Source organism: Ruditapes philippinarum, unplaced genomic scaffold, assembly GCF_026571515.1.
Source record: "Ruditapes philippinarum isolate M1 unplaced genomic scaffold, ASM2657151v2 ctg19410_1_1_1_1, whole genome shotgun sequence".
Classification (NCBI taxonomy): domain Eukaryota; kingdom Metazoa; phylum Mollusca; class Bivalvia; order Venerida; family Veneridae; genus Ruditapes; species Ruditapes philippinarum.
This window is the reverse complement of record NW_026862565.1, coordinates 1-15504: the sequence shown is the minus strand read 5'-3', so window position 1 is coordinate 15504 and position 15504 is coordinate 1. Positions and strand designations below refer to the sequence as shown.

The window sequence follows — 15504 nt, the reverse complement described above, 5'->3', positions numbered from 1 at the left end:
TTTTCCCCCAAATTGTATGTAATGATATTAAAATTGTTCAACACAAAGTACAAAATCTGCCTTATGATGAAAGTGCTTATAGTATAATGTGCATAAAATGTTAACGTCAGTTGATGCGCATAACAATTGGCTTCATGATTTTAATACCGATACATGTACATAGTACTTCAAATTGTGATTTCGTTTATCAACCTGTATAAAAATTATTATACGGCAATTTCAGAAGAAAAGATATACCTTTTAAAAGTCTCTCTTTTGAGCACAGGAGAACCTATTCGTGACGTTAACGAGTGTCAGCGTTTGACTCTTTACAAAAAATAGACTAAAAAATAACCTTTAGCTTTACAACTGCCCCCAATCCCCCCCCCCCCTCAAAAAAAAAACAGGACTAAATCCATTATTGCAATACAAGTATACAAGTAGGCCCTATGTGTTATTACTTCAAGGAACTAACAGTTTTTTCACAATCTGTCTGTGAAAGATCAACATTGAAAAATATAATTATAGAAAGAGAATGGAAGGCATGTTGCTTCACATTTGCAACCAATTTTGAAATCTGCTACTGTAGTCCTTTTTTTTTTTTACTTGGAACTGGTGCCAAAATTGACAATTGATGAAAAACATGCCATTCATAATAAAAAATATATAAATATTTAGGTAGAATTTTGCCTTCCGTTCTCCCGGTTAATGTAAACCTAAGTTTTTAATCATGGTGTAGATCAGATAATGCAAGAAAACGAAATAGCTGGCAACTGAAGCCCGCTCTTATACAACCAACTTCCAAGCTTATCATGTGTGCAAGTTTTCAGGCATATGCCTGAAGCTCAGGTTTTTGCGCCCCAACTTTAGTGGAGGGCATTTAGATTTACCCTTGTCCTTCCTTGTCCTTCCGTCCTTCCATCCGTTCTCTTTTGTGTCGCATGTAACTCAAAAAGTATTTGACCGAGAGTCATGAAACTTTACAGGAATGTTGATCAGCATGTGTAGTTGTGCACCTGGGTATTTGGGTCTGGATATTTTTAGTATTTTTAGAGTTATTGCCCTTGACTTAGTAAAATTTTGCAATTTTCAACTTGTGTCGCATGTAACTCAAAAAGTATTTGACATAGAGTCACGAAACTGTACAGGAATGTTGATCAGCATGTGTAGTTGTGCAACTGGGTATTTTCTTTTGGATATTATTAGTTTTTTTAGATTTTTTGCCCTTGACTTAGTAAAATTTTGCAATTTTCAACTTGTGTCGCATGTAACTCAAAAAGTATTTGACCTAGAGTCATGAAACTTTGCAGGAATGTTGATCAGCATGTGTAGTTGTGCACCTAGGTATTTTCGTCTGGATATTTTTAGTATTTTTAGAGTTATTGCCCTTGACTTAGTAAAATTTTTTGCAATTTTCAACTTGTGTCGCATGTAACTCAAAAAGGATTTGACATAGAGTCATTAAACCTTATGGGAAGGTTGCTCAGCATATTTAGTTTTGCACCTGGGGTTTCGCTTGTGGATTTATCCAGTATTTGTAGAGTTATTTCCCTTGACTTAGTAAAAAACGTTTCATTATGTTGTTATTTGTTCCTTGAGTGCTTGACTTAGAATCAACCACTTTACAGGAATAATGATCAACATCACTAATTTACAGGAATAATGATTTACATCACTGTGAAGCTATGAACCTGGGACTTTACATGTGGATTTTTTTTAGTTTTTTAAGAGTTATTTCCTTGATTTACAGTAGTATAAATTTGCAATTTATGCATAGCTCAAAAGGTATTTGACTTGTAGGCCTGAAAGTTTACACGAATGTTGGTCAGCATGTTTACTTATCCACCTTGTGGATTTATTCAGTATTTGTAAAGTTCTTAGTTTTCAAAAAATATTTGACCTTGAGTCATAAGATTGTCAGAACAATGGCGCAGTGGGGGCTATTTTCTTTTCTGAATCTAGCAATATAAAAATTGTCATGGAAATGTCATTATGATGCAGAAAATGACGTCATAGTCACGTGGTATTGCTACACTGAAGTTGGAGTGAGAGAATTTAATATATATGCTCTACATGTACATGTTTGTATTTCTTATATGCAATATAAAAAGAAAAACTAAGAAATTTTATAAGTTACTGTAAAAATGTTATTTGTTTTTGATTTTGATTTTTTATTCCAGGGAGGAACTGAGTCTGTTCAACAATATATCGAGAATTCGCTGGGATTTTGAAGGATCAAAAAATGATGTGAAAGGGTGTATCCTTTACTGCTAATATTTAATTACATTTCTGTTCAAACTAACCACAGGTTTCCGCACCCCCACTTTTGGGGGGGGGGGGGGGTGTCATTTAGATTTGCCCTTGTACATCAGTTCATTATCATATTGTGTCACATGTACCTGTAAAAATGTTTTAGCAAGATTCAACAATGTTACAAGAGTGTTGATCAGTATATGAAGTTTTGCACCTTGCTTGATTGCTGCAAGAGTTTACTTCTGGATTTATTCATTAATTGTAGAGTTATTGCCCTTGACTGAGCCAAATTTGGCAATTTTCAAATTGTATTGTGCGTAGCCCAAAAAGAATTTGACCTATCAAAGGTTATAATTAAAGTTATCAAAGTTTACAGATATGTTGAAATAAAAGCCCTGGGGTCAAAATTGGCCCCGCCCCAGGGGGTCATTGATTTTCCCTATATGCATATAGTAAAAACTTAAAAAATCTTCTTTTAAAGAACCCAAAGAGCTAGAGCTAAGATATTTAGCATGAAACATCTTCTAGTGGGTGTCTACCAACTTTGTTCAAATAAAAGCCCTGGGGTCAAAATTGGCCCCACCCCAGGGGGTCATTGATTTTTCCTATATGCATATAGTAAAAACTTAAAAATCTTCTTTTAAAGAACCCAAAGAGCTAGAGCTAAGATATTTAGCATGAAACATGTTCTAATGAATGTCTACAAAGTTTGTTCAAATAAAAGCCCTAGGGTCAAAATTGGCCCCGCCCCCGGGGGTCATTTATTTTCCTTATATGTGTATAGCAAAAACTTAAAAATCTTATTTGAAAAAACTCGAATAGCTAGAGTTTAGATATTAAGCATGAAACATTTTCTAGTAAGTGTCTACAAAGATTGTTCAAATAAAAGCCCTGGGGTCAAAACTGGCCCTGCCCAAGGGGTCTCATTGTTTTTTACTATATGTGTAAAGAAAAAACTCAATGAGCTAGACCTTAGATGTTTAGCATGAAACATCTTCTAATGGGTGTCTACCATGTTTGTTCAAATAAAAGCCCTGGAGTTTTAAACTGGCCCCGCTCTGGGGGCCTATATACAGGTGAGCGACTTCAGGGCCATCATGGCCCTCTTGTTATATGCCCTACCCCCTGGCGTTTATCCGTTAGCAATTTGGTTTCCGGAGCATAAATTAAGTTCCATTTGGCCCACAATATTCACACTTCATAGTATGATTGTCCATATAGGGTAGAAGACCCCTTACCCCTATTGATTTTGGGGTCACAAGGTCAACGGTCAAAGTCACTATTACCTTAAAACTGAAAACAGTTTCCGGAGCATTACTTAAGTTCCATTTGGCCCACAATATTCAAACTTCATAGGATGATTGTCCATATAGGGTAGAAGACCCCTAATGATTTTGGGGTCACAAGGTCAAAGGTCAAGGTCACTATTACCTTAAAACTGAAAACAGTTTCAGGAGCATTACTTAAGTTCCATTTGGCCCACAATATTCAAACTTCATAGGATGATTGTCCATATAGGGTAGAAGACCCCTAATGATTTTGGGGTCACAAGGTCAAAGGTCAAGGTCACTATTACCTTAAAACTGAAAACAGTTTCCGGAGCATAACTTAAGTTTCATTTGGCCCACAATATTCAAACTTCATAGGATGTTTGTCCATATTCGGTAGAAGACCCCTATTGATTTTGGGGTCACAAGGTCAAAGATCAAGGTCACTATTACCTTAAAACTGAAAACAGTTCCCGCTCAATAACTTTTTAATCAACCTACAGCTGTAAAATTTTATAGGATGAACAGCCATGTCCAATACATGACCCCTATTGATTTTAGGGTCATAAGATCAAAGGTCAGGGTCAAAATGACCGTAACACTGAAAATTGTGGTTTCTGGAGCATAACACAAGTTCCATTTGACTTACAGTGTTCAAACATCATAGCATGATTGCCTATATTGAATAAAAGATCCATATCTATATAAGGGTCACAAAGGTCAATATCAAATGACCTTAATATTGCTGTCAATCTTCAGGATCTTCACTTATATTGAGTACATTAATTATATGCCCTAAAAAATTTGCTAATATTATGGTATATCCCTGACGTCTTTTCGTCCATCCGTCGTAGCATTTTTACTTACAAGATAACAAATTGATGGTAGTGCTTTGGAAACAGCAACTGTATATATATGAAGGTTCTTCAGCTATAAAAGAGGATAGCTTTTTGAAGGAGGTAATACTTTATTTAATTTCCATGTCTTACAAATGCTTCATCCTTACTAAGAAAAAACACTTTCGGGCATATAATACTCCGCCTAGCGGTGCTCTTGTTTCACAAATGCAATCCTGTTTTTCTTTAATTTTCTTTTTAAAAATTTGTTTAAATCGTTCATTTGTTTGCTTTTAGAAAAAGTAAAAAGAGTAAATCATTGCCTAGGGGTGGCTCTTGTTATTGCAAATTGTACTCTCTTCTTCATTAATTCTGAGAAAAAGGTAAGAAAAGCTAGTTAGAAGTCTTCCTGTCAAGATATGACAACTTATTCCTAGTTAAATGCATTTATGCCAATATTAAAGAAACACTGTAAATATTATGTTGTTGATTTGTTATTTTACCTTAACATAAAAAACAGATATCAGTAATAAGACTGATGTGAAACCTTTCAGCTTTGACAAGAGGAAGTGTTCGCAATTCTTCATCACCAATTCACTGTGGGACTCCATGAAAGAAGATTAAATCTAACAAAGTTTCACCTTTCTATGCAATACACTTGATTTACATAAAGAATTTTAGAAAATTACTGATATTTTACAGTTTACTCCATTTAGTGTTTTTATACCTCCTTATGAGATTGTTTTTATTCTGTCTATCTGTTTCTTTATACTCTCTGTTGCCAGAAAATCTTCATTTTGACTTACTGATATTTTTACGGTGGAATAGAGGTGACATTTACAGTATTTATTTTTACCTCATGGCCTGGACTTATTATTCTTGTGGCCACAACCTACTTTCTTGAGGCCTCAAGATATTACCTCATGGCCACAAGTTATTATCTTGTAGCCACAACTTATTTTAGCCAATGAAAATAGTTGTAATACTCCCACAAATGATGTAATGGGGGCGGAGAGGTATATAGGAGTCAGCTTGTCGGTCAGTCTATCTCTTTCATGGTTTCCAGACGATAACTAGAGTTTGGAATGAGATATTGTAATCAAACTTGGTATATAGCAACCTTATGTGAAAACCTGGGTTGTTATCACTTTTAGACCCCCTGGGGTCAAGGTCACTGTTACTAAAAATAGAAAAATGGTTTCTCGACAATAACTAGAGTTAGGAATGAGATATTGTAATCAAACTTGGTATTTAGCAAGCTTATATGAAGACCTGGGTTAAAAATACATTTAGACCCCCTTGGGTCAAGGTCAATGTATCCATTACTAAAAATAGAAAAATTGTTTCCCGATGAGTTAGGAATGAGACATTATAATCAAACCTTGTATTTAGCAAGCTTATATAAAGACCTTGGTTGGTATTACATTTGGACCTACTGGGATCAAAGTCAAGGTCACTGTTACTAAAAGTAAAAAAAATGGATTTGGGACAATAACTAGGGTAAGGAATGAGATATTGTAATCAAACTTGGTATTTAGCAAACTAACATGAAGTTCTGGGTTGGTATTTCATTTGAATCCCCTTAGGTCAAGGTCACCTTTACTAAAATATAGATAAATGGTTTCCTGACAATAAAGAGAGTTAGGAATGAGATATTGTAATCAAACTTGGTATAAAGCAAGCTTACATAAAGATCCGGGTTGGGATTGCATTCGGACCACATTGGGTCAAGGTCACTGTCACCAGAAAAATAGTTTTGAATAACTAGAATAAGGAATGAGATATTGTAATTAAACTTGGTATATATTAAGCTTATGTGAAGACCCAGGTTGTTATCGCTTTTAGAGCCCCCTTGGGTCAATGTCACCGTTACTAAAAAAAAAGAAAAATTGTTTTCGGACAATAACAAGTGTTACGAATGAGATAATGCAATCAAACTTGGTATAAAGCAAGCTTATATGAAGATTGGGGTCGGGATTGCATTCGAACCACATGGGGTCAAGGTCACTATTGCTTAAAGTAGAAAAACTGGTTTTCAGACAATAACTAAAATTAAAATTGAGATATTGTATTCAAACTTGGAATATTGTAAGCTTATATGAAGACCCATGTTGTTATAGTTTTTGGACCACCTTGGGTCAAGGTCACCATTACTAAAAATAGAAAAATGGTTTCCGGACAATAACTAAAGTTGGGAATGAGATATTGTAATCACACTTGGTATTTAGCAAACTTATATGAAGAACCCAGCTCTGTTTGCTTTTGGACCCCCCTGGGGTCAAGGTCAGTATTTGGATCTTGATCTTTGAACAGAGCAGACATGGATTTTTAGCTCTGATGTTTTCTCTTAATATTTAGTGATATACTGGATTGATACTTATGAAAATTATATATGTATGACCAGGAATTTATATGGAAATAAGATTTGAAAATGTTTTGTATTTGTGATTACTGCATATGGAAGTAAATGAGGAAATAAGTGAATAATTTTAAAATTTTATTAAACAGTTTGGATATACATTAACAGGAATTTCACACCTAACATTCCATTCCATTTGCCATACAAACATTTGTGGGAGTTAGTGCAACTAAAACTTAATCTTTGTGGGAGTTAGTGCAACTAAAACTTAATCCTCTTAACCACTTAACCATCATACTATTTCAAAATATAATGGAAGTCAACACCTCTACAGACTGTGACAGCTTTAGTGGCTTCTCTGAATGTGATCTTTCTGCAGATTATACTGATTTACCCTTGTCTGTCCGTCCGTCCGTTCACTTTTGTGTCACACGTAACTCAAAAAGTATTTGACCTAGAGTCATGAAACTTTACAGGAATGTTGATCAGCATGTGTAGTTGTGCACCTGGGTATTTTCGTCTGGATATTTTTAATATTTTTAGAGTTATTGCCCTTGACTTAGTAAAATTTTGCAATTTTCAACTTGTGTCGCATGTAACTCAATAAGTATTTGACCTAGAGTCATGAAACTTTACAGGAATGTTGATCAGCATGTGTAGTTGTGCACCTGGGTATTTTCGTCTGGATATTTTTAGTATTTTAAGAGTTATTGCCCTTGACTTAGTAAAATTTTGCAATTTTCAACTTGTGGCGCATGTAACTCAAAAAGGATTTGACATAGAGTCATTAATTCTTACGGGAAGGTTGCTCAGCATAATAAGTTTTGTACATTGGGTTTCGCTTGTGGATTTATCCAGTATTTGTAGAGTTATTTCCCTTGGCTTAGTAAAAACTGTTTCATTATGTTGTTATTTGTTCCTTGAGTGCTTGAGTTAGAATCAACCAACTTTACAGGAATAATGATCAACATCACTAAAATACAGGAATAATGATTCACATCACTGTGAAGCTATGCACCTGGGACTTTGCATGTGGATTTTTTCATTTTTGTTAGAGTTATTGCCCTTGACTTACAGTAGTATACATTTGCAATTTTCTACTTGTTCATGCATTGCTCAAAAAGTATTTGACTTGTAGGCCTGAAAGTTTACACGAATGTTGGTCAGCATGTGAACTTATGCACCTTGGGGTTTGCTTGTGGATTTATTCAGTATTTGTAAAGTTCTTGCCCTTTACTTAGTAAAAGATTTTTAGTTTTCAAAAAATATTTGACCTAGAGTCATAAGATTGACAGATCAGTAGTGCGGAGGGGGCACCCGTGATTTTCTACTTGTTCATGCATTGCTCAAAAAGTATTTGACTTGTAGGCCTGAAAGTTTACACGAATGTTGGTCAGCATGTGAACTTATGCACCTTGGGGTTTGCTTGTGGATTTATTCAGTATTTGTAAAGTTCTTGCCCTTTACTTAGTAAAAGATTTTTAGTTTTCAAAAAATATTTGACCTAGAGTCATAAGATTGACAGAACAGTGGCGCGGTGGGGGCACCCGTGTCCTATGGACACATTTCTAGTGTTTTTGTCTTGTTATTCATTTTAAGTTGTATTTTTCGAAAAACGAAAAATGTAGTTCCGTGTAGTATTGATTTAGGCTTTCAATGATCTAAGCTGTTACAAAAAGAAAATTATATCAAGCCTGAGAGAACTTTTCCCCCTGACGAAGTGAACGACGATTTGTTAAATATCAAACTTCAAACCATGAAAACGCTCTACACTTAGGATTTTTTTTAAAAAGTGTTTTACAAAAATATTTGCCCGTAACAAGAGCTAGTCTTTCGTGCAAAATAAACTACTCTTGGTGGATTTCTTAAATTTGTATATCGACATTTTTCGAAAGTAATGGAGCCAAAGGGCAAGAGATGAAGCGGAAGTTCGGTTGTTGGGCGCAAGGCGACATTAAGTTGATGTTTAGAGCATAGTCTACGAGTTTCTAAAAATAAAAACTTTCAAAGTTAAAATACTAAAGACGTACTAAAATGTGAAGCCGGAGAAATATGATAAGATATTAATTTATTACTACTATAACTAGGTCTTTCAATTATTAATAATTTTAGTCCGTACACCAACTGAGAGTGACTGCCTTTTTTATGCCACCGCAGCATCTGCGATGCGGTGGCATATAGCGATTCACCTGTGTGTGTGTGTGTTTGTGTGTGTGTTTGTGTGTGTGTTATATAGATTATATAGTGAACTTAAAAAATCTTCTTGTGAAAAACCACTAGTCCAATTTCAACCAAACTTGGCAGGATTGTTCCTTGGGTGAAGGGCTTCCAAAGTTGTTCAAAGAATTTCATTCCATGCAGAAATCTGGTTACCATGGCAACCAAAAGGAATTATAAGAATAAATTTAAAAAATCTTCTTGTAAAGACCCAAAAGGCCTAGAGCTTAGATACTTTGCATAAGGCATTGTCTGGTAGACCTCTAACAAGATTGTTCAAATTATAGCCCTGGGGTCAAAATTGGCCCCGCCCTGGGGGTCATTGATTTTCACTTATAATGTACATATAGTAAAAACTTAAAATACCTTCTTGTAAAAGCCCAAAAGGATTAGAGCTTAGATATTTTGCATAAGGCATCGTCTGGTAGACCCTTACCAAGATTGTTCAAATTATAGCCCTTGGGTCAAAATCGGCCCCGCCCCGGGGTCATTGATTTTCACTATATGTACATATAGTAAAAACTTAAAACACCTTCTTGTAAAGACCCAAAAGGCCTAGAGCTTAGATATTTTGCCATAAGGCATTGTCTGGTAGACCTCTACCCAGATTGTTTCAAATTATAGCCTGGGGTCAAAATCGGCCCCGCCCGGGGGTCATTGGTTTTTCTTATATGTATATAGTAAAAACTTATAGTAAAAAAACTTTCAAAAAAAAAAATTCTTCTAGCAATTGACAAGTGCTAGAGGTTAGATATTTTGCATGAAACATTGTGTAGTAAACCTCTAGCAAGATTGTTCAAATTATAGCCCTGGGGTCAAAATTGCCCCGCCCTGGGGGTCATTGATTTCAATATATACATATAGTAAAAAATAAAAAAATCTCATTGTCTGAAGGTACAAGGCTTAGAGCTTTAATATTTGTTAAATAATATCATCTAAAGGTACTCTACAAAAGTTATTCAAATTTTGCCTCTTTGTGTCAAAATTAGCCCCCCCCCCCCCCTCCGGGGGCCATAGGTTTTCCTTATATGTACGTATATAGTAAAAACTTAAAAAATCATCTTCTCTAAATTTACAAAGGCTAGAGTTAAGATATTTTGCATTAAACATTGTGTAGTGAACCTCTTGCAAATTGTTCAAATTATAGCCCTGGGGTCAAAATTGGTTCCGCCCCGGGGGTCATTGATTTTCATTATGTACATAAAGTGAAAAAATAAAAAATATTTTTGTCTGAAGGTACAAGGCATAGAGCTTTGATGTTTGATATTTATAGGTCCTCTACCAAAGTTGTTCAAATTTTCCCCCTGGTGTCAAAATTGGCCCTGCCCCGGGGCAGTGATTCTCATTATGTACACATAGTAAAAACAGAAAATAAAACAAATGTTTTCTGAATGGGAGAAAGCTATAGCTTAGATATTTGACTTGAAATGTTGTTTGGTGGACCTGTATCAAAATTATTTTGAATTAAACCCTTGAGTCAAAATTATGCCTTGCCCAAGGGGACAGTGACCTACTTCCTTGTCCTTTGATGTACAGCAACGACATTTTGACAATGTGCACAGTTTTAGTTGTAAAATTGAACTTTGATATCAGGTGACCTAGATTTTGATGATGTGACCTACTTTCTTGTCCTTTGATGTACAGCTATGAAATTTGAACCATGCGGTGGCATAGCATTTTTCTCAAATGCAATCTTGTTATTACGTTTGTTTTGCTCATAGATACTTTGAATAAACGAACAAAATTTTACAGATATTTCTTTTAACTTATTTTTTTAATTAATCAAGATTTGTACTGACAATATGCAGTGTTTGATTATAAAAGTGAACATTTCCATTTATACTTTGAGAGGAAAATGGTAAACTAAACAACAATGCTAAATAAGAAAGAAAGTATCTTGAAACATAACTGAAACACTAATATAACCCCCCTTCTTCCCTGGGTCTCGTATCCCCTTCCCCTATACCCATTTACTTTGTGGGCCTGTTAAGCAGTCATTTATCTTATTCTTTGTTTTCCTTGTCGGTTTTTATGATTTTTTTTATGTTTCATGTTATAATTAGTGATTGGCCTGTCCGTGCTCCGCATTGCGCCCTGTCCTGTTTTGTTTGAAGGCCTCCTGGGCTCCTTGCCACCGATTATTAGTGCCCTACCGGTTTACCGGAGGGGACTTTAGGTTTACCCTCCGTCCGTCTGTCTGTCCGTCCGTCTGTCTGTCAGTCCGTCCGTCCACAAAACTGGATCCCGCGATAACTTGAAAAGTACTGAAAATATGTTTATGAAACTTGGTATATGGATAGATGGCAGTATGGAGATTATGCACGTCTTTTTCTTTTCTTCCTATGTTGAAAATTCTGGTTGCTATGGCAACAAATAGTCTGAAAATATGGCAAATTTTACACATAAACTGGATCCAGTGATAACGCAAAAAGTACTGGAAATATTTTTATGAAACTTGACATATGGGTAGATGGCAGTCTTGGGATTATGCACGTCTTTTTCTTTTCTTCCTATGTTGAAAATTCTGGTTGCTATGGCAACAAATAGGCTGAAATTATGGCAAATTTTACACATAAACTGGATCCAGTGATAAAGCAAAAAGTACTGGAAATATTTTTATGAAACTTGACATAATTATGGGTAGATAGCAGTTTTGAGATTATGCATGTCTTATCTGTTCTTCCTATTTTGAAAAAATATCAGTTACCTTGGCAACAAATAGGCTTAAAACATGGCAAATATAACAATATTTGTGATTAGTCAAAAAGAGCTGAAAATTTTTATGAAATTGCATCTTTAATTCAAGAGTTATCTCCTCTTTAAGAATTTTGCTTTTAAAATGTTATATTTTGGTAACAGGGATGTTTTAAATATTTACTTTAGAGTGTCCTTCAGTCCGCCTGTCTGTCTGTTCATAAAAACTGTTTCCTGTGATCACTTTTAAAGAACTTTTCCAACAAGTTTACTTAAAATAGAGAAAATTGAAACATTAGTGAATGGCCAATGGCCCTTCAGAATGTTGATGGGGTTCTAACCGGTAGGGGACTTATGGATTGCTTGCAATACTATGATAATTGCTTGTTGTTGGTGGGTCGCGTGGGGGTGGCGTTCATTCAACGCCGCCTTTCCTTGTTAATCTCGTTTATCATATTTCATATCATTAGAACAACAGACACTTTGTCAACCATTTTCATAGAGATTCCCCACATTACAAAAATCTCTCTATTTCATGAAAATGTGGCTTATTTGTGTTTGATCTGAACATGTACGTTTGAGCTATTAATTACAGAAAGTCATAGTAAAATGAACTCGGTAGTAGTGATCCATTTTATGTGCCCCGTGTATTGCATTATTTTGTCTCTTTTTTGCACCTTAAATATCTAACTTTTCGAAAACATAACATTTGGCGGAAACAATCGTGTTACATCTACCTGCTCGGAAACATTTGTTCGCGGTTGAACTGAAAATATTCGATTTTGTCGAATTTGCACGGACACACGTTTTTAAATGTACATAACCGTGTCAAAAATCATGATTGACCTCGAATAAGTGGCACCCTGTTTTACGCCATATGATTCAATGATCGGGCCTCATCCAAATTTGGAACATAAATAATGGAATCTATACGGCAGCCATAGGTGACACCTTCGCGATTACATTTATTACGCTATAGTCGTTGAAATGATATCACGCTTTATTAGTTGTCTTTAAAAGGTTTATATATATATATATATATATATATATATATATATATATATATATATATATATATATATATATATATATATATCTCAGTCTCAACACTTGCTCATGTCTATTTTAACTTCTAAAGCTTTTATATATAAAATTCATAGACCACGCTCCTCCCAATATGCCAAATTAATATCGCCTTGCGCTCAACATCGAACCTTTCGCTCCATCTCTTGGCCTTTGGCTCCACTACTTTCGAAAAAATATCGATTTACAAATTAAAGAAATCCTTCAGAAGTAATTTATGTTGCACAAAGGTCAAGTTCTTATTACGTGTTGATATTTTCCTAATACACTTTTAAAGAAATCCGAAGGGTATGGCATTTTAATGGTTGGAAAGTTCAATATTCTACAAATCGTCGTTCACTTCTTCAGCGGGCTAAATATAATTTTGTTTTTGTAACAGCTAAGATCATTGAAATCCTAAAGCAATCCTACACGGAACTACATTTTCCGTTTTTCGAAAAAATACAATTTAAATGAATAACAAGACAAAAACAAAAACAATACTTACAATTATCCGTTTAAATCGACCTTCCGCTCTATCTCGGAAATGCCGTTCGCTCGTTTTACCGTACACCACAATTTTGAAGTGGAGCGACAGTTTGCCGGGCGTGTATCAACAAAGCTTAAAACCTCAACAAAAGTAAATGAAACTGTAGATCATCAACAGAGATAACCAAATTCACCTTACACATTGAACCAAAATATCCCTAAGCTGAAGAAAAAATCTAAGTCAAGTAACATATTAACAACTGTTTCAACCAAACTATTTGGCCCATCTCGAGACAAAGGACTTCTGAAAGTTGCTAAACAAATGAAGAAAGCAGAAAATGTAGCTAAGAAAAGAGGGCCACCTGTTGACAAAGAGTATTTCAACAAATGTCTTAATGATGTACTGTCAAACAAATCAGAAACATGTGGTTTTAAACCAGCCAGTCACTCAGCAACACCATTAAATTAACAATATAATAAAAAACCCACAAGAAACACGAATACAGAACAAATTGAGAGATAAAAAACGACCAAACAGGTAATGAGCATAGAAGTTAAAGAATGCTGTGATGGCCCAATTCATGACAATGATAAAACACTAAGAAAAGAAATAACTTGACCAAATAACTCTTTTTCTGCAGAAAATAATGACAGTAAAACAGCTGACAGTAAATTAATCACTACTAACTTTTGTGAAAAAAATGATGTGAGCTCTCCTTGTTCTTTGATGTTAGAAAAGTCCTCATAATCCAATACCACAGCGTACACTCCAGTGTCCGCTGTAAATTCCGCTTGCGAGCAAGAAAAACGCGAAAAATCGCCGATTTTGAACTGAAAATTGATAAATAAGTTCAATGAAGACCAATCATGGAGAAATTGTTTATTTTAAATAAAACTAAGGAGTTAACATTTAAAAGAGGAAATTTTTAATTTTCCTGGACAAGCTCTAAGGTAAAAACCTATAATTTTCCGGAAAAAAAACGATTTCTCATCCCGATTCCTCAAAAAATGTCAAATTTGTTGACTTCAAACACCCGATTTAAGCTTTGCATATAAATCAACGAGGCAAAAATCCTCTTGATACTTTGAAGAATAATCAATTAGAGGCTTAGGAAAAAATTAAAAAACAATATTGATGTGCACACAGTGGTTTTAAATGAAAAAATGACAAAATAAATCAATCATTGGTGTTTTTTTCGCTAACTGTACGAATTGCTTGCTAACCCCTCATATAGTACGGTTTGCCTGGGAGAATAAATTAAAAAACTGTGTACGGTTGCCTGAGAGCAAACTATTTCATAATTTTTCTTGAGGTTTTGTTTGGGTTCCAGCTATTTGTTAATTAATTTCAAAGATTTAAATTACACATAAACGGCGTTTTTAAAAACATGCTCCAATTGTTTTGGGAAATGGAAAATACACCAGCAATAATCAGCTAATTTTTATGTAAGGATTTTGCATTAAAAGTTCACATTTGTTAATGGAATGTCTTAAAATTGCATAAGTCGAAGTGTGTATTTTGTTTGTTTTGTTTTTTGGGGTTGTGTGTGTGTTTTTTAACCAGGTTTTTTCTGAGAAAGAAAAAACAAACAAACTGGTTATTAGCATTGGGAGGTATGTCGGTGCGGGCGAAACGGGCGTAAAACAATTTCTGTGGCAATTCCCTAATTTTTCTCAAGGGATTTTGACCAAACTTCCACAAGAAACGCATTATCTCAAGTCCCTAAGCCGCATTTTCCCCTCCCTATAGAATATATTTGTGGAACATTTTTTGGTGTGTGTGGCAACCTTTGTCATTTCTCAAGGGGATTTTTTGTTCAAAACTTCCCCAAGCTCTAGGCTTTGTTATCAAGAGCCCTAGTAGCGCATAATGTCGGGGTATTGTGATTGGATAATATTTGACCTTATTATGACACTTTGTATTTCCATATAATGTACATGTAATATATAATGAAATATCATTTATGGGTGGCAGGTGGTTCGGTTACATAGATTCAGGAGTTTGCGTAGCTTGTAAAACAATAAACAACTCAAGATAAATTTGTGTTGTAAAAGGGCTTTTATTTAAGGGCCGTAAAAAAAAGTATACAATAGTAACATTTAAACATGACTAAGAATAACAGAGACATTATTAAAAGTTGAAACTTATTTGTTTTATTGTCTGGGGAAAACAAATTCCCGCCAGAACCAACAAACATCAAAACATAATTCCTCATAACAGAAAATAAATTTAACCCAAACAGAAATAAGAAACAAATTCCATCCTGAAATATGAAAACATTGTGAATTACATACCAAATGAGTACAATTGTGTTCTTTATGTGTATCTCCTTGTTTAAAGAACCGT

General features: G+C 34.8%; 1 protein-coding gene across 1 annotated transcript; it reads left to right on the top strand.

Annotated features, from left to right (window-relative positions):
• Positions 1–2159: 2159 nt before the first annotated feature.
• LOC132719448 (kinetochore protein Spc24-like) lies at positions 2160–5024 on the top strand (the record flags this gene model as incomplete). The annotated part of the gene is given in 2 exon segments (XM_060703216.1): positions 2160–2236; positions 4857–5024. Coding segments are annotated over 2 exon segments (181 nt in total), but the record flags the coding sequence as incomplete, so codon positions are not given.
• Between the last annotated feature and the right edge of the window lie 10480 nt (positions 5025–15504).